Source organism: Otolemur garnettii, unplaced genomic scaffold (genome assembly GCF_000181295.1).
Source record: "Otolemur garnettii isolate 467f Iridium unplaced genomic scaffold, OtoGar3 scaffold00101, whole genome shotgun sequence".
Classification (NCBI taxonomy): domain Eukaryota; kingdom Metazoa; phylum Chordata; class Mammalia; order Primates; family Galagidae; genus Otolemur; species Otolemur garnettii.
In genome coordinates, this window is record NW_003852496.1 from 1,640,615 (window position 1) to 1,664,589 (window position 23,975).

Here is a 23,975-nt window from a genome sequence, read left to right on the forward strand (position 1 = left end):
GGTGCGCGTGTCTGCTGCCGCGCCGGGCGGAGGGGTGTGTGCGCGCGCCCGTATTCGGGAGAGCGTGTGTGTGACAGCCACACAAGGATGGGGGGACAGCGTCGTAAAGGTCCCATGGGGCCTGCGGCAGAGCGCGGGGTGCAGATGCGGTGCCGGGAGAGGGAGACTGGCAGTGCGGTGGATGTTTACATGTGTATGACGTTGCCGCGAAGAGTCTGTGTGTCATTGTCAGTGTGTATCCCCACTGCGCTGGGCACCTCTGTTAGCAGCTGACAAGAAAGAGGCGTACTAGCGAGGGGCAGGTCTGACAGTGATGCGGCTGGTGGCGGCTCCCACACAGCCGACACGCAGGGATGTGAGAGAAGCTGGTGTGTGGCTTCCATTCAGCAGTTACACAGTGTCGTGGTGTGTGGGTGCATGATGGCGGGGTGTGGGACAGGCATGAAGTGGATGTGTGTGAGAGAGAGCCAGACCCTCCCCAGCTGCTTCTGAGTGGCAGAAATGGGGGTCAGGAGAGTGTATGTAGGGGGTGGGCACAAGAGGTGTGACAGCCCAGGAGGCAGCCACCAGTACAGAAATGGGGGAGGGGAAAGGGCTGTCTGCAGAGGTGGGTCAAATAAGGTCATGGCCTAGCAGCTTCTCCACGTGGTGCAGCAGAGGGCAAGTGTGTTGTGTGTGCCAGGGTGCAACTGGTGCCAGTGGGGAGGGCTGGGATGCGTGTGTATGTGTCATCAGGGAGCTGGGAGCACCTCCTCTTCTCAGGGACACGGTGGGATGGCACAGTAGTTTGTGTACACATATGTGGGAGGGTGTGCACAGGATCTTGGCTACCCAGCAGTTCCCATGCAGTTAACCCATGAAGACACAGGCACATCTGTGCAGATGTCTGTGTGAACCAGAAACGTGGGAAGGGTCTCTCTGTGAGGGGAAGGGCAATCTTTGCTTGATGGGGCAATGAGATGGGCCATTGCCATGGGGCTCAGCCCTCACACTCCCATGCTTGTGCTCAGAAGGCTTGGTTGAGGGGGATGCATTTTCTTCACCATCAGCCTGTGGATGGAAAAAGGCCCCAAGTGGTGTACATGGAAAAAATTTCCATTATCATTTGTCTCAGACATTTGCTATACCCTTGTATACACCTTACCCTCTTTGGAAGAAGCTGATGCTCAACAATTTTGTTATGTGACAGTCACAAACCAGAATGGGCTGGCAGTGTCCATCCAGCTCTAGCTGCCCCTGTCCTTATGTGACCAGCTGTGGATTAGTGTCATAGCGTCCCTCCCTCCTCCCCTCTCTGCATGACACACATTTCCACCCCCTGTGATTGCAGGGCATGGGTGTATGTCACGTCTGTGTGTGGAAACTGTACAAGGACCCTTTGGCATTGTTTCTCAGACACACACACGTAGGGATGGTGGTAGTGCTAGATGATCGCTGCTGTAGCTGACACTCAGGGGTGCCAGGGCTGTGGGGCAGATGCTGCTGGGCGCCTCCCATGTTGGTGTCTGCCAAGGGCTCGAGGAGATGTGGACTTCCAAGCCGCTGTTGGGAGAGGGTGGAGCACAGCGGATGGTGGTAGTCAGGAAAGGACGTTTGCGTTGGAAGCAGATTGCCCCTGAAGTTGGAGATGTGAGATGAAAGGCCTTTGCTGCGATTACTGGGGCCTTGGGTTTTTTTCACAGCCCCACCCCCCACCCCCAGATATCAGCCTGCTTCATTTGCCTCTTTGCTGAATTTGTTTGGGTCAGATTTTCAATTCTTTGAGGCTGACCTCTCATCTTTTTCATATTCAGTCTTTTCCTCTCTTTTGTTGGGCATGATGAAGTAACAGAAAATTGTAGGTGCTAGATTAAAAGAGGAAGTCAGTCACACAAAGAGCATGCTCCTGAAATTTTAAGTCAAGTGGCAGATTAATTATTGAGTACAAAACAAATTATACACAGAATAGTTAGGTCTTGGCTACTATTTTCATGTCATCTTAGACAAGTTGGAAAAGAAATAACATCTCGTAAGTACCTAGATAATCACCTATTGCCAAGGCTTTTGAAAATATCAAGGTCTGTATAAAGATAAAACAGTCACCATAGGGAAACGTAAATTCAAGAAAAGCAGAACTGTTTGCTGCAGATGGACTGAAATACCAGAGCAATACTAGATTCTTTTTTTTCAGCAGTGTTTTCAGAATTCTACTAGACTAACAGGAAAGGAGGACAGAGAGGGCAGAGGAGAGACAGATATTAGAGGAAGACTCTGGCTTCCCTGCTTTCAGGAGGGAAGGGTCCAGAGAATGGAGAGACCACCTCAGTCATGGAAATGGCTGAGAATAGACCCCGCAGGAATATCAGACCACAGTCCTCCTCCCAAAGGTGGAAAAGCATTTTGTTCTGCCCCACCCTCTACCCCTTGCTGGTCCCCTCTCCTCATGGGGTCGGGGGAGAAGGAAACAGGATTCCTCTGGTCAGACTTACCTAGAGAGGACAGAAACAGTTTTCTCGAATTCCAAGCAGCCCTGGGAACTGATGGAGGCCTGGATGGCAGCAGAGTCCTGGGAACTGATGGAGGCCTGGATGGCAGCGGATTCTCTTTCCTTGTGCCAGTTCAGCTCTGAGAGTGGGAGCTCTGAGATTTGGAGAAACAAACACTCACACGTCTGATCCTTCAGTGGTTTTATAGATTCTTTTTTTTTTTTTTTTTTTGAGACAGAGCCTTAAGCTGTCCCCTGGGTAGAGTGATGTGGCATCATAGCTTACAGCAACCTCCAACTCCTGGGCTCAAGCGAGTCTCCTGCCTCCACCTCCCAAGTAGCTGGGACCACAGGCGCCCGCCACAACGCCTGGCAATTTTTTGGTTGCAGCCGTCATTGTTGTTTGGTGGGCCTGGGCTGGATTCAAACCCACCACCTTAGGTGTATATGGCTGGCGCCTTAGCCACTTGAGCCATAGGCGCTGAGCCGGTTTTATAGATTCTTAAGGAGAGTCAGTCTGCTCTTTCCTAACAAGGCTGAAGTCACATTTTTCTCAGCAAACCTGCCGGAGGCTGGAGCACGTGCATGGAGATCCCCATCTCAGGGGCCTCTCAGTGACTGACTGGGAACCTATAAAATAAAGTTATTTATTTTATGTTTTTTTGAGACAGAGTCTTACTATGTCGTCCATGGTAGAGTGCCATGGCGTCACAGCTCATAGCAACCCCAAACTCTTGGGCTTAAGCGATTCTCTTGTCTCAGCCTCCCGAGTAGCTGAGACTACGGGCTCCTGCCTCAACACCCGGCTGTCTTTTGGTTGCATTTGCCAGTGTTGTTTAGCAGGCCTGGGCCAGGCTTGAACCTGCCAGCTTTGGTGTATGTGGCTGGCACCTTACTCACTAAGGTATAGGCACCAAGCCGAAAATAAAGTTATTTAATTATTACAAATATCTCTCATGGGTTGACTTTTTTCTTCTTAGAATGCATAAGTGGGTTTTCTAGATTAGTTTCTCGTATTTTGGTTTCCTGCTAACTGTATTTCCCAACCCTGGGAATACTTCCTCTGCAAATTAGGCTACTATCTTGTATAATTAGGGCTGGTATCTTGTGTAGAACCTAGATTCCATTTTCCAAAAGACAGTAGTTTTTCTGAGACTGGAGGCTGTCTCTTGTTCACCTTTGTATCTCCAGGGAGGACTTGGCATGCTGTTTGGCACGGAGTACGAGCTCAGGAATGACTGTGTTTTTCTGTGTAACGGACAGTCTCATACAAATCTTGCCTCCAGTAAGATTACCTGAAACCAAAGTTCAATTCTAATTGGTCTCATATCTGATGGACAGTAGTCTACGGTTTTGATTCACTTGTAAAAGTAGAAAATACCTACTAAGTTAAGTACAGATGAAGTATTTCCAAATATAAGGTCCACATGAAAATATAAACAAATGGGATTTTTTTTTTTTTTTTTAAGTATCACTCTGTTGTCCTGGGTAGAGTGCCATCGTAGCTCACAGAAACCTCAAACTCTTAGGCTCAAGCCATCCTCTTGTCTCAGCCTCCTGAGTAGCTGGGACTACAGGTGCCTACTACAATGCCTGGCAAGTTTTTCTATTTTTAGTAGAGACGGGGTCTTAGTTTGCTCAGGCTGGTGTTAAACTCCTGAGCTCAGGTACTACTTGCCTGGGCTTCCCAGAGTGCTAGGATTGCAGGCATGAGCCACCATGCCCGGCCAGCAAAGGGGATTCTTGGTGGTAGAATTCTGGGAGCCACCTTACTGACTTGGTCTTTCACAAGAAGATAAATTTCTTCACTCTGAATCTTGTTTGGATTGGCCGTGGGACGGTGAGCAGAGAAGGAAATGGGCATCCTCTAGTCTTCTGTTCTGGCTTCTCTCCTTGGCCCTTAAATCCCATGAAATATTTAAGAAATCTTGGATAGAAAGTGTACCTAACCCAGCAAATTAATCACTTTCCATTCTTCCTTCATGGGGTACCCACAAGACCTTCTTTTGGGGGTGGCGGCTAATTACAGCTCTTAACTAGCTGTTTGACCTTAATCCCACGAGGCCTCAGTTATTTCATCTGTAAAGTGAATAGGTTGGACCTAGTTATTATTTATTTATTAAAACATTTATCAGAAACTATGCTAGGCACTTTGGAATTATAAGGTTGAAGTGGCACAAGGGACTCACTGTTTTTGGAGGAGGTTGTATGGGGGTCTGTTACAATCCTGTGAGGAAAGTATGGTGACAGTAATTTGTTCAGAAGGCTGTGATGACAGGGAGGAGTGACACCTCACCAGGCCAGTAGTGGCTGGGAAAGCTGCTCAGAAGCTGAGTCTGGAGGCAGGAGGAAAGATTAGGTGGGTGGGTGGGTGGGAGAGACAGGGGTGATGGGGAGAAATGGATGTTCAAGCAGAAGGAATAGCATGTGCAGAGACGTGGGGGCTAAAGAGGGGCTGGGGGCTGTTCATTTTGTCTGAAGCATAGAGTGTGGGTGGGGAGTCACGGGGGACTGCAGAGGGCAGAGGGCAGGTAACAGCTGTCACTTAATGAAGAGCCTTCCTGCCATTAATCTGGCTGGTACCCTCCGTGATGGGAAGGATAGAACCCGATGGGATCTCTGTATTTTGAGGCAGAGTTGCACTTGCCCAGGCTAGAGTGCAGATTTGCATTTTAGAAAGATTTCTCTGAGTTTCTTTACTCAAAGTGTGGCCCATGGACCAGCAGCATCACGCATGCCTACGAATCAGAAGGCTTGGGATCCATAAGCGCCTTTCAGTCTGAGAAGCACTGCTTGAGAGGTCAGTGTGGAGGAGAGATGGATCCAGGGAGAAAATACAGGAGACGCTAAAAGAGCTCTGCTCTTCCTCCAGCTCTAAAATGCTGTGAGGACTGTAACACATCCGAAGGCCTCCTGTCAGCCTACGGGCCTGTTTCTGCGATTATTTCTGCTGTTGTGCTTTATTGTAAAGTGGGGGGCCTTTTGGTGGTATGCTCCCTGGAGTACCATTGTCCTCCTTAGAGAACGAAAAACCAGACATTGCTCAGTTCTGTCTGAGCTTTGCCGCTTCCCCAGCATCAAGCCTGCGTTCTTCTCCTTTACAGTATGATGAGCACAGGGCGGTGCCTGTGGCTCAGTGGGTAGGGCGCCGGATCCACGTGCCCGAGGCTGCGGGTTCAAACCCAGCCCTGGCCAAAAACTGCAAAAAACCAAACAAAAAAAAACAAACAAAAAAACCCCAGTATTATGAGCACAGTCAGTACAGTAATATAAGAAGTTGTTAGGAGTTGGTAGCGGTGGCTTATGCCTGTAATCCCAGCGCTTTGGAAGGCTGAGGTGAAAGGATCACTTGAGCCTAGGAGTTTATAACCTGCCTGGACAACACAGTGAGAGCCTCATCTCTAAAAAAGAATCCTATTAGTATACTGCCTTTGAGATCTATCTCCCTGCCCCATGGCTAACTCCATGACTGAGCAGAGTTACACAGTAACTATTACACCATCCTAGAATGATTTGTTGGTTTGCTGGTCTTTCTACTAGAAACGGACCCTTTTGAGGGCAGGGACCATACCCTTCTTATTTCAGTATGAACCTGGCCTTGCATCATGCCTGGACTAAAAGAAGCATTTAATAAAGGCTTTTTGGTTGAATAAATAAATAAAATTTAACCAAACACTACCAGATCTGAAAAGAGAAGACTATTTATAATTTTTCTAATTTTATCAGTTGGCTATTTCTGTGTAAAAAAAATCACCCCAAAATGTAGTGGTTTAAAACAGGGATTCTCAATATATAACCCTTGGACCAAAAGCATCACCTAGGGACTTGCTAGAAGTACAAATTCTTGGGCTCATCACACACGATCTGTATTCAGAACTCTGGGGTAGACTTAACAGTCTTTGTTTTCACCAGCCTTCCTGGTGATCCTTACTGGCTCACAACTGTTTTTTTTGTTTTTTTTTGAGACAGAGCCTCAAGCTGTCCCCCTGGGTAGAGTGCCGTGGCATCACAGCTCACAGCAACCTCCAACTCCTGGGCTCAAGTGAGTCTCCTGCCTCTGCCTCCCAAGTAGCTGGGACTACAGGCACCCACCACAACGCCTGGCCATTTTTTGGTTGCAGCCATCATTGTTGTTTGGCGGGCCCGGGCTGGGGATTACGAACCCGCCACCTTAGGTGTATGTGGCTGGCGCCTTAGCCTCTTGAGCCACACAGGCGCCGAGCCACTGGCTCACAACTGTAACCATTATGTAGCTCATGGTTCTGTGTTTTGGCAGTTTAGGGTGGGCCACTCGGTGGTTCTGGTCTTGGCTGGACTTGTTAAAAAAAATTTTTTTTTTTGAGACAAAAATCTCACTATGTCATCCTCAGTAGAGTGCTGTGGTGTCACAGCTCACAGAACCTCAAACCCTTGGGCTTAAGGATTCTCTTGCCTTAGCCTTCCAGGTAGCTGGGACTACAGGAGCCTGCCACAATACCGGCTATTTTTTGTTGCAGTTTTCATTGTTTAGCTGGCCTGGGCTGGGTTTGAACCCACCAGCCTCTGCAAATGTGGCTGGTGCTGTAACCGGGTACCCAGCCAACTTCTTCAAATTTGTTGTCAGCTGTTGGTCACCTTTGCTGGTCTTACCTGGCACTATCACAGTGGAACTTCACCTGCGGCACAGAGCTGATGTGGCTTTCCTCTACATGAGCTCTCATCCTTAGGCAGGCAGGCTTGGGCAGATGCCCCTGAGAGTGGGAGCATGCAAAGCCTCTTGAGGCCTCGCCTGGAAATGGCCTATCATCACTTCTGCATTCTTTTGGCATAGTAACTCACAAAGGTAGCTTAAATACAAGGATTCCTTCATCTCAAATGGGAGGAGCTACAAAGTCTCATTATAGAGATGTATATTCTTATGGGTTTTGATTGGGACCATCAGTGGACCAGCCGTCTATCACAGTGTCTCGGGTAAGAACCGTAGAAGGAGGGTTGTTGTGGTAGGACATGCTACCCGTCTCCTTACCGGGCATCTCTTAGGGGACGGATATAAAGAAAACCCTAACAAGTAGCTTAGGGCCCCCCTATGGTGGGAAGGAGGGTTTGAGTAGAAGAGGTGGTGAGAAGGTCTGAGCTACATAGAATTCATCGTTAATTCATCCTCTCCCAAGAACAAAAGGGAACTTTGAGAGAAGTGGACCCCAAATTGATTGCCGTGGCTTTCTCTGGCTTCTAAATGCCATTGACTCTAACAAACCACAAAAACAATGAGATTAAGTCATTGATTTAGACACAGGCTCTGGGAGCACGGCCTCAGCTTCACGGACACAGAGCCTGCCTAGAAGCAGAATCCAGACCTTGGACACAGTGTCCAGGAGACATTCTAGATGGACGTGATGGTTTCCTTACTCAGACTTTGCAGGAGCTCTTTCCCCTGTAAAAAGTCCCTCCCAGCCAGTAGCTCCAGCAGTATCAGCAGCACAGCTGCTGTGGACGGCAGGGCCGTTGGGTCCCACCTTCCCCAGGACACTCCATGTCCTCCCTTTAGTTATGACTGGACTTTCTAAAGCTCAGATTTGGACCCATGAATTACCTTATTAAGAGACGGGGTTTCACAGAATCTTGGAGGGAGATGTTCCCACAGACATGACTGGCTGTGGCAGACACTGGGGCTCCGATGCTTTCCTTCTCCCGAGTCCACCCTGGGCCTAGTGTCCACCCCTCCTGTGTCCACCCTGGCCCTAGTGTCCACCCCAGCCCTAGTGTCTGCTCCTTTACTCACGTTAACCTTTTACGTTAATGTATTTGAAGATAACATTGTCTCTTTAAATCATCTCAACCTTTTATTTTACATACTATCAACTTTTTAGATTAATGTATTTGAAGATACATTAATATCTTCTCCTTTGAAAAGGAAAAGATTATCTCCTTTTCCAGGCCATGAACCTTCTGGTCCCTGCTCTCTGTGTAGGAAAATAACACTGTCTTTGTGGAATGCTTTTGGTTTGTAGAGCAGTTTACACACAGCACCTGGAGATGACCTCATGGGCTGCTCTTCACTCTGGGGGCCCTGAAGGAGTTACTGCCCTTGTACAGATAAGGAAACAAAGGCTGGCAGTGGAGTAGCAGTTTACGCAGGAGTGCTCAGCTGCAGAGCCCAGTGTAGACCCGATTTTAGGCACTGGGTTCTCTCTACTACAATATCCCTAACTCTGACTTGGGCCCTGTTTATACTCCTGGAAACTTTTTACTCTGTCTCTGTGCCTAGGGATGGTGCTCTTGGTACAGACTCCCTCCCACCCAGATGTTCCCCCTCTTGCCGTTAGGACAGTTCCAAAAGCTCTCCTTTCCTTCAGCACCGGCTGTGTGTGAGCACATACCGGCTTGAGCCGCTACTTCATGAGATGGCTGTAGGTTTAAAGGTACAGCCTGCAGAATGTTTAGCATGTGACACCAATAACATTAGATCTTATTTTTATTATAAACATTATAAAAAATGTACATGCTTTACAATCAGACCAAGCCACAGTACACATACGGCCTAGAGCAGGAGGTAGGCCTCGAAACTCCCTCTTCCCTAGGGCAGCGAATGTCAGCCTAGGAGGATAATTTGGAGGTCCTTCTGGCAGCCTCCCTTCTATCAGACCCAAAGGTCTTAAGCAACTTTCCAGAAGACGTATAGCAAGTTTTGTGTAATTAAGTTGTAAAACTGGCAAATAGGGTTATGTTCCTGTTCTTCATGAATGAGCATGAAAGGGGAGTCCCCTTTAATTTATTATTTTCTCATCATTTATTTGTTTTGATAAATTAGGAAAGCGGATCCAAGATTCTAAACAAATATGTCAGTTACCAATACTGGATGGGTTTGACCTGTGACCTCTTCTGGTTTTCTTAAAGACTATGTTCAGGATACTATATGGCTGAAATAAAAACCACATTCTTAAGAACTTGGAGAACTTTGGAAAACTTGCATCCTCGGATAAAAGCCCAGGCAACACTGTCAGCTCATGACGTTAGACCCTCAGAAGCAGGAACCTGTCCTGGCTTGTCTTTGTAGCCCAGCCCCTGGCACAGTTGCGGTAGTGGGCACTCCACAGGTGCCATCTGAGTGGGCAGGTGCACAGGGGATCTTCATCCGTAATCCTCGCTCCTGCCTGCCTGGCCACACAGAGGGATAAGCAGTTTGGCCTTTTGAAATGAAAACAGCGGCTCAGAATCCCTTCACAGCCTCTGGGCATTCAAGAGTGTCTACTGGGACACTCTGGGGTCTTTGTTGTTGGAGACATGTTCTAACCCAGCACCCATCTTTGTCTTCTCCTGCCTCTTCTGACTGTCTGGCTTTTATGTCTGGACAGGAGTGTCCCTTGGTGCATGTGCAGCAGCGTCTGATGAGCCTGGCCCAGAGGGCCTCACCTCCACCTCCCTGCTGGACCTCCTGCTGCCCACTGGCCTGGAGCCGTTGGACTCAGAGGAGCCCAGCGAGGCCATGGGCCTGGGAGCTGGCCTGGGGGCCCCTGGCTCGGGCTTTCCCAGCGAAGAGAGTGAAGAGTCCCGGATTCTGCAGCCACCCCAGTACTTTTGGGAAGAGGAGGAGGAGCTGAACGACTCAAGCCTGGACCTGGGACCCACTGCAGGTAGCTCTTCTCACCTAAAGAGCGTGTGTTGACGTCCAGCTGAGTGTGTAGTAATCTGATGCCAGATGCCAGTGTTCCCACCTCATCACCTCTTCTCTCCCTACCCCTTTCTACCAGGCTGTTCCCCTGAGTATCTTACTGCCCCAGGAGGCTGTTTTCTTTTCTTATTAACCACTACTAAGCAAGCCCTTACTCTGTGCTCATTTAGTTTGATAGAATGTTTATTACCTGAGAGAGAAATAATAGTATCTTCATTTTAGACATGAGAAAAGTCAGGTTGAGTTAAAAGCTTGCCTGAGGTCATACAGCTGCTCAGATGTTCAGTCAGTATTCAAACCCAGGTCTTTCCAAGGTCTTGGGGTATTATTTTTCACCCCCGACTGCTCTGTGCCATCTCTGTGAAAGGGTCCCACAAAGTCAGCTGCTGTGTTCCGCTTGGTTCTGACCCCAGTCAAGGCATTCTGATGGCCCTTCCCACAGTCATGTGTCAACACTGGGTCTTGGCTCACAGAGCAGGCCTGATGAACACTCAGGCCCCAGAGCAAGCAGAGCTGATGCTGGTGCAGATGTGACAGGTGTCTGCAGTGCTTTTAGCCACGGCAGCCACGCGAATGTTCTTGGTTTACAGAGGCCCGTTTTAAAATGGTGGACTGAGGAATCGGTGTGTGCACAGAGGGTTAGGGCATTGAATTTAACCATAGTTTTTTCTTTCCAAAATACAGAGTGGCTGTAAAGTTCATGTGTGCACTATTTTAAATTGCACACAAACTTTATAGCCACCCTGCATATATTATTTAGTGGATTTGTTTTCTTTAATTATAAAAAGAACACATGAACATTGTAGAAAATCTGGAAAATACAAAGCAATGTGAGGAAGAAAACAAAAACCATCCATAATTTGACAACTGAAAGATAATTCATATAAATTAATGGTTTGGGGTGCATCCTTCTAGTCACTTTCACGTGCAAAATTGGAATCTGAGGGGATATTTTGTTTCAAAATATTTTATAAGTGTATTTACACATCATTAAATATCCTTTTATAACCTGATTTTTAATGACCAGGTAGTATTTTGTCTTGTAGTTCACGGTTCCCTATTGTTGAATACTTAAGTTGCTTCCAGTTTTGATGCTGCTACCAATACACGTGTCCTTATACATTTTTTTGCTCCTTCCCGGTGGTTTCCTAGGATCAATTTCTAGAATAAAACCCACAGGTCAAAAGACGTGTTAGCATCCCACCCAGAAGCAGAGGAGGGTGCGGTGTGAAGCAGTGGATTTACAAAGGAGTGAGCAGATGTAGGTGAACCGTCAAGGAATCCAGGCTGCCAGCTGCCAGACCTCAACACCCCAGGCCGGAGGGACCAGGGGATAGCCAGACAGCAGAGGCTACCTCCCCCCACCCCTGCGTTCTCCCACCTGGCTCCTGTGAGAAGCCGGTCAGGGCCCACCCTGGGGAAGAGAGCCGTGGAGTGCAGAGAGCGATCTGCAGGGCACGTGGGGCCTGTCCCATCACAGGCGGGAGACTTTCCCAAGGCTCTTGTGCAGTATTCCAAATTAGCCTCAGGAAGATTGTTCTGGTCTTCATACCCACTAGCAGTGGGATGAATGCCAGTTTGGGGACCCTTCCCAACACTGAATTTTGTCATTTAGAAATATTTGCCAGTTTGATAGGAAAATTTATAATGGTCCATGATTACTAGTCAATTTTAACTTATATTTGTAAATATTCATTATATATAGAATGTAAAAAATATATAAATAATGACCATTTATGGTTCTTGTTTTTGATTTGAAGCATAGTGTACTTAGGAGAACAGGCTTTGGAGTCAGACAGGTTCCACAGTCCCAGAGCTGCCACCTCCCAGCTTAGAGAGTGGCTCAATGTACAATTCCCTAGGCCAGCAATGTCCTTATTCCTGTCATCCCGTGTGCTTGGAAGGTTCTTCGCCCTCCTGACAGCCTAGTGCAGGCGTCCTCAGACCATAGCCCGCAGGCCATATGCGGCCCGCCTAGGACATTTATCCAGCCTGCTGGTTGTTTTTGCCGCCGCTGCCTGTCCAGCTTAGCAGCCGACTCATCCCGGGGCCCACAGTCTGGCTCTCCAATGGTCCGAGGGACAGTGAACTGGCCCCCTTGTTTAAAAAGTTTGAGGACCCCTGGCCTAGTGGCTATGTACTCCTCCTTTAAGACCTCACTTGAAAGCCCTTGTCCAGTTCTACACAGTGAGCAGGGCCACTGCAGGTGATTATGCTGCTGCTGTCCTGGCCTTCTTGCTGAGCAGGGAAGCTGGGGCTGATGTCCAGCCTGTGCCCCACCCACCTGGCCATGGGCTAGGGGAGCACCTCTATCTAATTCACCCATCCGAAGGGGATGCCTCAAGGTGCTGGCAGTGGCCCTGGAGTTAGGCTAATTGTTCCTGCTTCTGTGTCCTTTCGGCATCTTGTGGTACAGAGACAAGAAAGTGGTTCAGGTGGCAGACTAGCAGTGAGTAGGCTGACTGGTGGAGGGAGGCGGCTCAGGGACAGTGGAGTGCCACGCCCGCTGTTCTCCTGTTCTGCTCCTGCACCGAGAGGTAGAGGCTTCTGAAGGAGGTGTTTTGCCTCCTGGAGGTTGCTCCCCAGAGCAGAGGGGCCCAAAGGAGCCTTTAGAGGGGCTGCCTCGGTGAAGAATCCTGCAGAATCCAGGGCAGCTGTGCCCAGTGCCATCCTAGCATGGCCCCCAGGGACATCACTAACTCCACACCACAGCAGCAGTGACTGCTGAAAACCGTGCTGCAGATGGGCCAGCCTCAGATCAAGCACCCTTTTAATAATGATGATGTCGGAGGTGCCCATAGCTCAGTGAGTAGGGTGTCAGCCATATACACCCAGGCTGGAGAGTTTGAACCCAGCCTGGGCCAGCTAAACAACAGTGACAACTGCAACAAAAAAATAGCCAGGCATTGTGGCAGGCGCCTGTAGTCCTAGCTACTTGGGAGGCTGAGGCAAGAGAATTGCTTAAGCCCAAGAGTTTGAGATTGCTGTGAGCTGTGATGCCACAGTACTCTGAGGGCAACATAGTGAGACTCTGTCTCCAAAAAAAGAAAGAATAATAATAATTATGATGTCTACCCAAGTGTTGAATGTGGTACATATGTGTACATGCCATGCACTATGTCAAGGGTTACAGTTCTCATTGAATCTTCACTGAAAAAAATGTCTGAGTATACCACTTAACCGTGAGCAAACTGAGGCTGATGGGGCTTGGCGACAGCCCAGCTACTAAGTAGAAGAATCAAGATTCAAACCCAAGTTGTCAGACTCCAAAGCCTCTGCTCTTTCCCCTCTCAGCATAGTGATTTTGGTAGGGACTAGCATGAATGCCTTATGCTTTGTGTGGTTCGTAACAGCACTATTCTATTTCATAGAATTTTCTCAAGGGGTCAGCAAGGCAGCGTTAATTCTCTTTGCTTAACAACTGGTGAGAGTGTGGCTGGAGGAGGTTAGGAGCTTTGCCCAAAGTCACACAGCTTGTGTGCAGCAGAGCTGAGTCTGGTGGGGTCAGCATCCCCTGAACAGTGATGCCTCTGCTCCTGGACCAGGGAGGCTGTTTGGTGAGCATGTGAGAAGGACAGCCAGTCCATTTTATCGTCACTAGGACTTTGTTATATTTCCCATTTAGAGTTTGTTGGGCCTCAAAGAAATGGAGCTGATACCTTCCTTGTCCCTCTGTAGTGATGATCCGGGTGGGAAATCAGCTGACAGAGTTTCTTTTGGCCAATAATTGGTGGTATGACCTTGACTGGGGTACCGTTCTGATCTTGTCTTCAGTCTCTCAATCTATGAAATGAGACCATAAGAACAACAGACTGAAGTCTTTTACAGCTTTAAAATAGTGTGATTCTATGATATTTCACGTGAAAAGAGCAGTCTCAGTAAAGTAGGGGAAAGAAATGGGATGTGAATTGCTACTTCACCAGTCAGCATCAAGAGAAGTTAACGTCTGATCAGTTAATTCACCCAAAAATTGTTAATGATTAAGAATAGTCTCTCAAGCTACCTCCTCACCCCAAGACTGTCCCTCCTGTTACCATTCACTCTTTTCATTTTCCAAGCTCCTTAAGAAAATTTTCTTCGCATGCAGTTTTAATTTTCCTACTGAACAAGTAATCTACAAGAAAAGAGAGAATTCTTTGAGGTTGGCAAGTTCTAGAGAACCAACTCAAACAGGCTCAGAGACCTGTGAGAAAAAAAGGGGGTATTTTTTTTTTGAGATGGGGTCTCATTTTGTCACCCTTGGTAGAGTGCCATGGTGTCACAGCAACCTCCAACTCTTGGGCTCAAGTGATCTTCTTGTCTCAGCCTCCGGAGGAGCTGGAACTAAGAGGCATCTGCCACAACTCCTGGCTGTTTTTAGAGATGAGGTCTTGCACTTGCTCAGGCTGGTCTTGAACCTGTGAGCTCAGGCAATCCATTCTCCTCGGCCTCTCAGAGTGCTAGGATTATAGGCATGAGCCACCATGCTGGTCTCCAAAGTGGGGGTCTTTATTTGCTCAAGAACGGAAGAGTCCAGGGATGGGTTTCCTGCTCCAGCTGCAGGTGGGCTGCCTCTGGCCAGAACCTGCCTCGCTCCATCCTGCTTGTCACCTTGTTTCCTCTTCCTTGGCAGGCTGCTCGGGGGCAGTGGCTTAGAGCACCCCTGGTAACTTGTTTTACAACCCTTTCACTTAGCAACCCCAGCAGAAAGAGCCTGCATTCTTGGTATTCCAGGAAGTGTCAGGGTGGAACCCACAGCTGGACCAGTCCTGAGGCCATGGGGATGGACTTCTCTGACTGCTCAGGGCTATATGGAGATGACCTCACAGTGCAAGGTTGGGTCGCACACGTGTGGTTCAAGACAAGAGGAGGAATGTCCCCCAGAGGTGAACTGAGGTGCCATCAACATAGGGAGTGAAGTAACAGTATTGCGTTTGAGTAAGGAACATTCTTTTTTTTTGAGACTGTTTCAGTCTGTCGCCCTTGGTAGAGTGCCACAGAGTTACAGCTCACAGTAACCTCCAACTCTTGGGCTTAAGCGATTCTCTTGCCTCAGCCTCCCAAGTAGCTGGGACTATAGGCACCTGCCCCAATGTGTGGCTATTTTTTGGTTGCAGTTGTCATTGTTTAGCTGGCCCAGGTCGGATTTGAACCCGCCAGCCTTGGTGTATGTGGCTGGCACCCTAACTGCTGAGCTACGGGCACCGCCAAGTAAGGAATGCTCTTAAAGTGCTTATACTTTACCAATCGTTTTCATGTGAATACAGTTTAGACCTCACAGCAGCCTGATGAAACCTATAAAAGCAAGCATGACTGGTATTGCTGTTATACAGCTAAGGAAACTGCTTGGAGAGATTTAAAAGTGGCACTAAATTGCACAGTTAGTAAGTGGCAGAGCTAAATCTCAAATCTGAGATTTCTACTTGATGATCTGACTCTCCTTCCTACTATGAAATCATTCATTAGGCCACTTTAATTATCATTGCCTGTAATCAATTTTGAAGAAAACAGATCCTCAAAGCAGCTGTCTGTTGAGACCTGGGAATGGTTCCTGTGCAGCAAATCCTTGTGATTGTAGCTGCTGTGCAGTGATTGGCCCTGGTGGGTCACTGTGCACATCAGGCATGCTCACCCAAGCAGGTGGGCACAGAGCTGGGGGTGGGGGCAGAGCAGGAGGACACTCTCACCTAGGTGCAAAAAAAACCCTGTAATTGTTGTTTTATGCTAGTAATGAACATCACTGTATAAAAATTTAAAACTGCAAATAAAGAAGAAAATAAAAATTGTCCATAATCTGATCATACAGAGTCAATGAATGTATCCTTTTGGACTTTCTCCTATGGGTAATATATAAAATATACTTTTACCAAAACAGACAGTGGTGGCCATTATAGTGTAGACATCTTGCTGTATCACTTAACATCTTTCCAAGGCAGCAGACACACCCCACAACCTCAGTTTAAGGCTGCCATAATGTCCCGGGACATGGGTGGACACTCCTTCCTTTGGCCAATCCTCTGCAGCATGAAGGTCAGATCTCTCTAGTCCAGGGGTCCTCAAACTTTTTAAACAGGGGACCAGTTCACTGTCCCTCAGACCATTGGAGGGCCAGACTGCAGACCCCAGGACAAGTTGGCTGCTAAGCAGGACAGATAACAGCAGCAAAACACCTGGCGGGCTGGATAAATGTCCTAGGTGGGCCGCATGTGGCCCACAGGCCATGGTTTGAGGACGCCCACTAGTCTTTTGTTATATGAACTGTGCTGTGGTGGGAATGCTTAAAACCACATCACTGGCCAGGCATGGTGGCTCACACCTGTAATCCTGGCACTCTGGGAGGCTGAGGTGGGTGGATAGCTTTAGCTCAGGAGTTCAAGACCAGCTTGAGCAAGAGTGAGACCCCATCTCCACTAAAAATAGAAAACTAGTCAGGCATTGTGGCTGGTGGCTATAGTTCCAGCTACTTGTGAGGCTGAACTAGGAGGATGACTCGAGCCCAAGAGTTTGAGGTTGCTGTGAGTTATAAGGATGCCATGGCACTACCCAGTGTGACTGAGCGAGACTCTGTCTTAAAAAAAAAAACAAAAAGAAACACATCATTGTGAGAACCCTTATTCATTTTTTTTAGAGTACCATTCTAGAAGTGAAATTGCAGGTTCGGAATTTTTTTTTTAAAGCTTTTTCATTCATATTGCTGAATCCAGAAGTGTTGCCTGGTTTCCTCTCCTATCAGCACTGGGTTGAGGGCCTGTTTCCTGTACTCATCCAATACTGGGTATTAAATTTTTAAAATATATATGTGTGTGTGTGTGTATGCTTGTTAAGTTGGTAGTCCAGAATTTTTATCTTTTTGTAGTTTAATTATAATTCTTTTTTTGCAAGTAACCAAAAATGATTTTTATTTTTCTTTTAAATTATTTATTTGAAAGTTTTAGGGGGTGCAAGTGTTTTTGTTACGTGACAGATTGTACGGTGATGAAATCGGGGGGTTAGTGTATTCCCTGCATGATAGCGTACATTACACCTGATGGCTGGTTTTGATCCCTGACTCGCCCACCCTTCCCTCATCTTAGTTTCCGGTGTCCATCGTTCCATTCTGTGTGACCATGTGTACCATTGTGTAGCTCCCTCTCATAAGTGAGAGCTTGCGGCGTTTGCTTTTCCATTCCGAGATACTTCTCTTATGATAATGGCACCCAGTTGCACCAAGGTGCTGCAGAAGGCATTATTTTATTCCTTCTGACGGCTGAGTCACATGTCATGGTTTATATGTGTGTGTGTGTTTGTGTGCACGCGTGCACGCACCTCTATGACAACGTTTTCTTTACTCCTTAGCTGATGGGCACTTAGGTTGATTCTGTATCTTTGCAGTTGTGAATTGTGCTGCAGTAAACATTTGGGTCCTGGCATCTTTGTGGAATCATGATTTCTTTTGGACAGATACCCAGTAGTGGAACTGCTTAATTGAATGGCAGGTCTCCTTTTAGTTCTTTAAGGAATCTCAATACTGTTCTCCATGGAGATTATACTAATTTACATTCCTACCAATAGTGTCTCAGCACTCCCTCTGCACAGCTTCTATTGTTTTTTTACTTTTTAATTATGGCTGTTCTGATACTGTTCTTTTAATTTGCATTGTGCTAACCTGATGACTAGTGATGTTGAGCGTATCTGTTGGCCATTTGTGTATCTTCTCTTGAAAAAAAAAAATCTGTTCATATCTTTTGCCCACTTTTTGATAGGATTGTTTTATTCTTGTTGATTAGTTTCTTTCATTACCACTGAAGTTGACATTAAAAGTTTTTAATTATATTGAAAGCTTCTTTCTTTGCACTTCTGTTTTATGCATATTTATTTTGAACTTTGAGTGTTTCTTGTATTAACACTTGGAGGGATGACTGGGTTGAGAGTTGCACTTAGGAGACAATTTTCAGTGATTTGACGTTAACCTAAAGGGACATTTAAAGTGATCTTTCAAAGGCTTTAGCCCTGATGCCTGTTTTAATTCAGTGTTTTGAACAGAGAAATCAGTTCATTAATATTTCAACTGATGCTGAAGGCCATCCATGGGATTATGGCTACTCTGGAAGACAAATTAAAAGACCAGTGTGACCTCGATAAATTGGGGAAAGAGACCTTTGCAAGACTATGATGGAACACAGAAGGAACAAATGCAATGTGGTATGTTTAGGAAAGGAAAGAAAAAAGAAGGTTGAAAATGAGGAATAATTGTAGTCTTTTAGGCCCAGGAAAAGAAGGATAATTGGGGGCAACTGAGAGAATATGTAGATTTTTTTTCACCTACGGGAGATGCTTGGCAGGTCTTTCTTTCTTACTAGATAAAACAGATGTGACCTTAAGTTGTAAAGAACCATCTCAGATGGGTTTAAGAAAATCAGTGGTGTGGGGGCGGGGGTTAGTAACACAGAAATGCCTCTGTGTTCAGGACGTATTCTTGAAGATAATTGCCAGCCCATCTTTTCTAGACTTGCCAGGTACCTGTCAGAGAACCTCCCTGGTGCCCCTCTAGTGTTAAGACCCTGGCCCCCAACCACAGGTGCACCTGCCCTGAGCTGGGCTGTGTGGATGCTCACAGCGGGATGCGTGTAGTGTGCCTTTAAGGGATTCCCCTGGGCGAGAGCAAGCTCATCTCTGTGACATCCTTGCTGTGGTAGCCTCTCATAAGTGTGGGCACAGGGAACATAGAGGCTCATTCTCCTGGAGCAAGGGGGGAACCCAGAATTCGAACCTATTCCTATGGGACTCAGAGGCTTGGCCTTGGTATCTTAAATACCAACCACATTTGTGATTCAAGCCCCCTTGAAGAGATTGGCTGTGACCACAGAGATGTAGGCGGACTGGGGAGGGCTAATGATTCTGCTTGTCAGCCTACTCCACTCCCACACCCCAAGCCAGGTCTGGGTGAGGGACTGAAGGACCAGGAAGTGTTAAAACACTAGCTTTAACCACACAAGGCTGAGTTTTACAACAGTGACACGTCTGGCATCACAACTTAGAGCACGCATCCTCCCCTTCCTGAGTCCCCTCATCCATTAAAGGAGGGGTATGGGCCCTTTGATCTCCCTAGGCCTCTGTCTACCTATAACCCTGCCCCACTCCCCAGCCAATGGGATTTGGAGATCTGATTTCCCCAGGGCCCAAGGGAGAATGTAGTTTCCAATTATCTGCGCTGTAACTTCACAGCAGAGCAGCTAAGGAGCCGAGGGGCTGGATGTTGGCTCCCTGGCCAGGAGCTCCCTGCACAGTGAGGGGACTGCTCTGGGTGTCTGCTAAGTTCCCTTGCTGCTTGGACATTCCTTGGACCAGCTCAAGCTCCTCTCTTGAGGGCCTGAGTCCCGGGGGACCTTTCACATCCTTCCGAGCTCCACTTCTTCCACAAGGACAGGGACAGACTTCCACAGAGTCAGCCCTTTTGTTTCACATGCCTTCCAGGCAGCTCTGCTTGTTCACACCTGTGTCCAGATGTGAGTCTCTGTGGCAAGCCGCAGACAGGCTTTTGGGGGTTGGATACCAATTATGGAGACTCTTGCTACAAATCCCTGAAGCAGATGGAGCAACCTGGGCGCAAGCACTGAATGGGTTGGATTCCTTCTCTCTGGAGTCACAGCATCCACATGGCAGGGCTGGCGCTGGGTCCTCAGGATTCGCAGTGGATCACTAAGAGGGGGTGGAGAGTTGGAGAGTGGGGGACCTGTTGATGTGTACCCTCTCTCCCCCCTCCTACCCCGCCTCTCCCTTCTCTTTCATCCCCTCTCTCTTTCTCGCCCTTGGCCCTGCTCAGACTCACATCTTTGCTCCCTTCCTCTCTTGGTAAACAGGTCTTTTTCCCCTCCAGATCTATGCTGAGTATCCTTCTGCTCAATGCCGCAAGCTCCTGGAAGCCTCATCTTCACTCCTCGGACACCCGAGTGGGAAAAGCACCTTCCCCCCTGGATGCCAAGCTTGTTCACCTATTCATGGCAGCCTTGTCCCTCCTCCTGCAGGGTTCTGCGCCCCTAGCCCAGTGTGGCCTGCCCTGTCTGTGGCTTGTTTCTCTTCTCTTCGGCTGGCTCAAGCATGTTCATCAGTCTGTAGTGAAAGTGATTCTCTCTTGCACACAGCCTCTCTCTCTGTCACTCCTTATTTACCGAAAAGTTGCAAGAATAATTCCCATTATATCCTTTACTCAGATTCCCCATTATCTTATGATAGTATGTATGTGTGCAAATACACAAACAGAAATATGGACATGTACTTTTCTCTAAACCATTTTGCAATAAGTTGCACACAGGTTGCTCCTTTACCTCAAATTTGTCATGGTGCATTTTTCTTAGGAACAGATTCTCTTGAAAAAATACACAGTAGGATAATAAAAATTAGGAAATTGATATACTTCTGTAATTACATAAACTTTATTCAAACTTTGCCAGTTTCCCCGGTAGTGTCTTTTATAGCAAAAGAAAGAACTCCATTTTCTAGTCCATTATTCAGGCCAGAATCATGTACTGCGTTCAGCTGTCATGTCTCTTTTATTCTAATAGAACTCTCTAATCTTTCTTTCTGGTTCATGACCTTGACTTTTTTGTCAGGTGAACGTGATAACCACTACACTACAGAAACCCACTGACCTTCACCTTTTTGAAGAGTGTTGGCCAGTTATTTTGTACACACCCCTCAACTTAGGTCGGTAATGTTTCTCCATGGCCAGAGTCAGACTTTGCATTTTGGCAGGAACACCACAGTGAATCCTGCCATGGTTCTGCTCTCGAGTAAAGTCTGGTTCCTGTGCTCATTATTCTGAATTCACACTGGCCCCTGAACTGGGAGCCCATCTTTAGTCCATGGGTGTCTGTCCTAATCTGCTCATGAAGACTTCCATTGCCTCTCTGGTTCCTAGTCTGTGCCAGCCTGGGGCCTCCCAGTAAATGCTTGTTTCTGTTGTAGGAGACATGTCTAATGTTCAGATTCTATCTAGATTTGTTTATAGATGACTAGTCTCCTCTTGGCCTGGATTCTCTTTGGCTTATCACGTAAGCACTTATCCTGTCCTTCATTCATTAGGGCATACTTCCAGGACAGTGCTATTTTTCCTTTTTTTTTTTTTTTTTGAGACAGAGCCTCAAGCTGTCCCCCTAGGTAGAGTGCCATGGCTTCACTGCTCACAGCAACCTCCAACTCCTCAAGCGAGGAGGGCTCAAGCGAGTCTCCTGCCTCAGCCTCCCAAGTAGCTGGGACCACAGGCGCCCGCCACAATGTCCAGCTATTTCTTTTTTTGGTTGCAGCCATTATTGTTGTTTGGCAGGCCCGGGCTGGATTCGAACCTGCCACCTTAGGTATATGTGGCTGGCGTCTTAGCCGCTTGAGCCGCAGGCACCGAGCCTATTTTTCCTATTTTGATTTTGCAATATAATAATAATAATTACTTTAATAAAAATGATGATGGAAGGAGGAGAGGGGAGAATTATTTATTTTGTTTTGAGACAGGGTCTTGCTTTGTCTCCCAGGCTGGAGTGCAGCGACACAGTTAGCTCACTATGACCTTGAATTCCTGGGCTCAAGGGATCCTTTTGTCTCAGCTTCCCAAATAGCTGGGACTATAGGTGCACTCTACCATGCCTGGCTAATTTTTAAAGTTTTATAGTGATGGGGGTGGTCTCCCTATGTTGCTGAAGTTAATCTCGAACTCCTGGCTTCAAGGGATCCTCCTGCCTGGGGTTCCCGAGTGCTGGAATAAGAGGCATGAGCCACCACACCTGGCTAGAACAATTCAAATTAATCAAGTGTCACACCTGTAGGCCACCACAGGTGCATCTCACTGGACCCTGATGACAGCCCTGTGTGGTGGGTACTGTTATTATTTGGCAGATAAGGGAAGGGAGATCCTTCCGTAGAAGGTTGGGAAATTTGTCCAAGATCATATAGCTGATAAGCATTGGAACTGAGATCACACAGTAAGAAGAAAAGGAACAATTCTGGACCTTGAGCAGTGATCACTGCTGATTCCAATTTCCAATGAGCAAGCCTTGTTTATTGATTGTCAGGTCGTTGGCAATGAGAGGCTGGGGGACAGCCAGGGAGGAGATGTCAGTTTGGGAGCTGTCAGCATAGAGATAATAGAGACAGCCTGTGGAGCAAGTGAACTGACAGATAAGGAGGTACAGAAATTATGAGTCAAAGGCTGACACTTTGGAAGGGAATGCGATTAGGGAGACAGAAGAGGGGCTAATGACAACAGTAAAAAAGAAGCCTGTGTGATGGGAGGGGCAGGCCCTGGCTGTAGGAGGCAGAAGGTGGGGTTAGGACTTCAGCACCATACGCGCACCCCTTTCTACTCTGGTCAGGCCCTGTAGAACATAGAGATGAAGAAAATCATCTTGCTTGGCATCGAGTTTGTAATCCACTGAATCCTATTTTATTCTTATTTAGGACAGTAGAGTTGTTTTTAATGACACTGGTATATAAGACACATAAGTTAAAAGTATCTCCAAAGCTTAAAATATCAGTGCTAGAAAGAACATTAGAAATCACATATACTAGCATCCTCAGTGGAGATAGGAAAAACTGAAGTCCAGAGCAGTTCAGAGACTTAACCACTGCTTGTATATTAGCAGCTAGGTTTTCTGGCCCCCAGACATCCTCTGGCCGATCTCAGAGGATGATGCAAACAGTTGAAGGAGTCCTGGTAGATAGCTGGGTGCTCTCTCAGGGAGTAGAGACCCCAGCTTTTGGAAAGTGGGGATCAAATCGAGTGAGGGATTGTTTTGGCCATCTTGCCCTCCTGGGGACTCTGGCGCTCGTGGGATTCTGCTGGTGAGTGCATCTCAGCGCACCATCTTCCAGCCACACCCTAGGCTTTACTGAATCTCTCGGCTATTTCAAATGATTCTTTCAGGTCCCCACTGTGCTTTTCCTCTAGACGTCACCGTCCCTGCCATGGCATGCCTGCTCCCACGGTCAGCCAGAGTGCTGACTCCTCCTGAGCCCATCAGCTCGCGTATTGCTCAGCTTTCCCTCACTGTCACCTCAAATCTGCTCTTTTCTCGGCATTTCCAGTGTGATCACTTGCACGGATCCCTCCTCATGTTTGCAGTCATCTCCCTAAGTTACTCTTTTCTCTGACTTGATTCCTTTGCTCCGTCATCTAATTTTTGTATATTGCTATCAGATCAGTCTTCTGACAGACAGTGAAATCCAGTGAAATCTCATGGTTGTAAGGGACTTTCTGTGTTGTATTTCTTAAGTACCCATCTGACTCTTACTCTGTGGTCATCCAGCCCATTTGAATTATGTTTTTATGCATTGTATTTTAATTTTAAATATATCTGGTTATTATAAAGTTCTTATATTGAGGTAAATTTTTTTATTCTTTTATACACTTATTTTATGGTGTAATTTCCTCTCAAATCTTTCTGAAGATATTAAGACATTTTTCTAAATTCTCTTTTGTTTACTAGATTAACTCTTCTCAGAGGTCAGTTCCATTGCTGTCTTATCCCCCGCTTTTCTCATGAGGCCGGCTTTCTCCAAATGCCTCGTGAATCTTGATTGTGCTTTCATATTTAGTATAAAGGGAATACTAAATTTAGCTGGGCATGGGGGCGTGTGCCTGTAGTCCTAGCTACTCAGGAGGCTGAGGCAGAAGGATCCCTTGGGCCTAGGAGTTAGAGACCAGCTGGGGCAACATAGCTGGGCCTATGATATTTTTTTTTTTTTGGCAGTTTTTGGCCAGGGCTGGGTTTGAACCCACCAGTACCTGGGTGGTACTGGATGGGTCAGCGTTAGAGGATGGCGTGGGTTTCCTCAGCAGTTGTGTGGTGGCGGTTGCCCAGCAAGCCTCTCCCCAGCTGTCCTGACTGGCTGCCCTGTGAGGGGTGAGATAAG

The 23,975-nt window shown here is 47.2% G+C and overlaps 1 protein-coding gene across 1 annotated transcript in view; it reads left to right on the plus strand.

Annotated features, from left to right (window-relative positions):
• The first annotated feature begins 114 nt into the window (after positions 1-114).
• Positions 115-23,975, plus strand: part of PODXL2 (podocalyxin like 2) — a 34,166-nt gene continuing 10,305 nt past the window's right edge. The window contains exons 1-2 of the mRNA XM_012809207.2: positions 115-172; positions 9,799-10,077. Of these exons, the coding sequence (XP_012664661.1) occupies positions 115-172; positions 9,799-10,077 (337 nt within the window). The remainder of the gene's footprint in view (positions 173-9,798; positions 10,078-23,975) is intronic.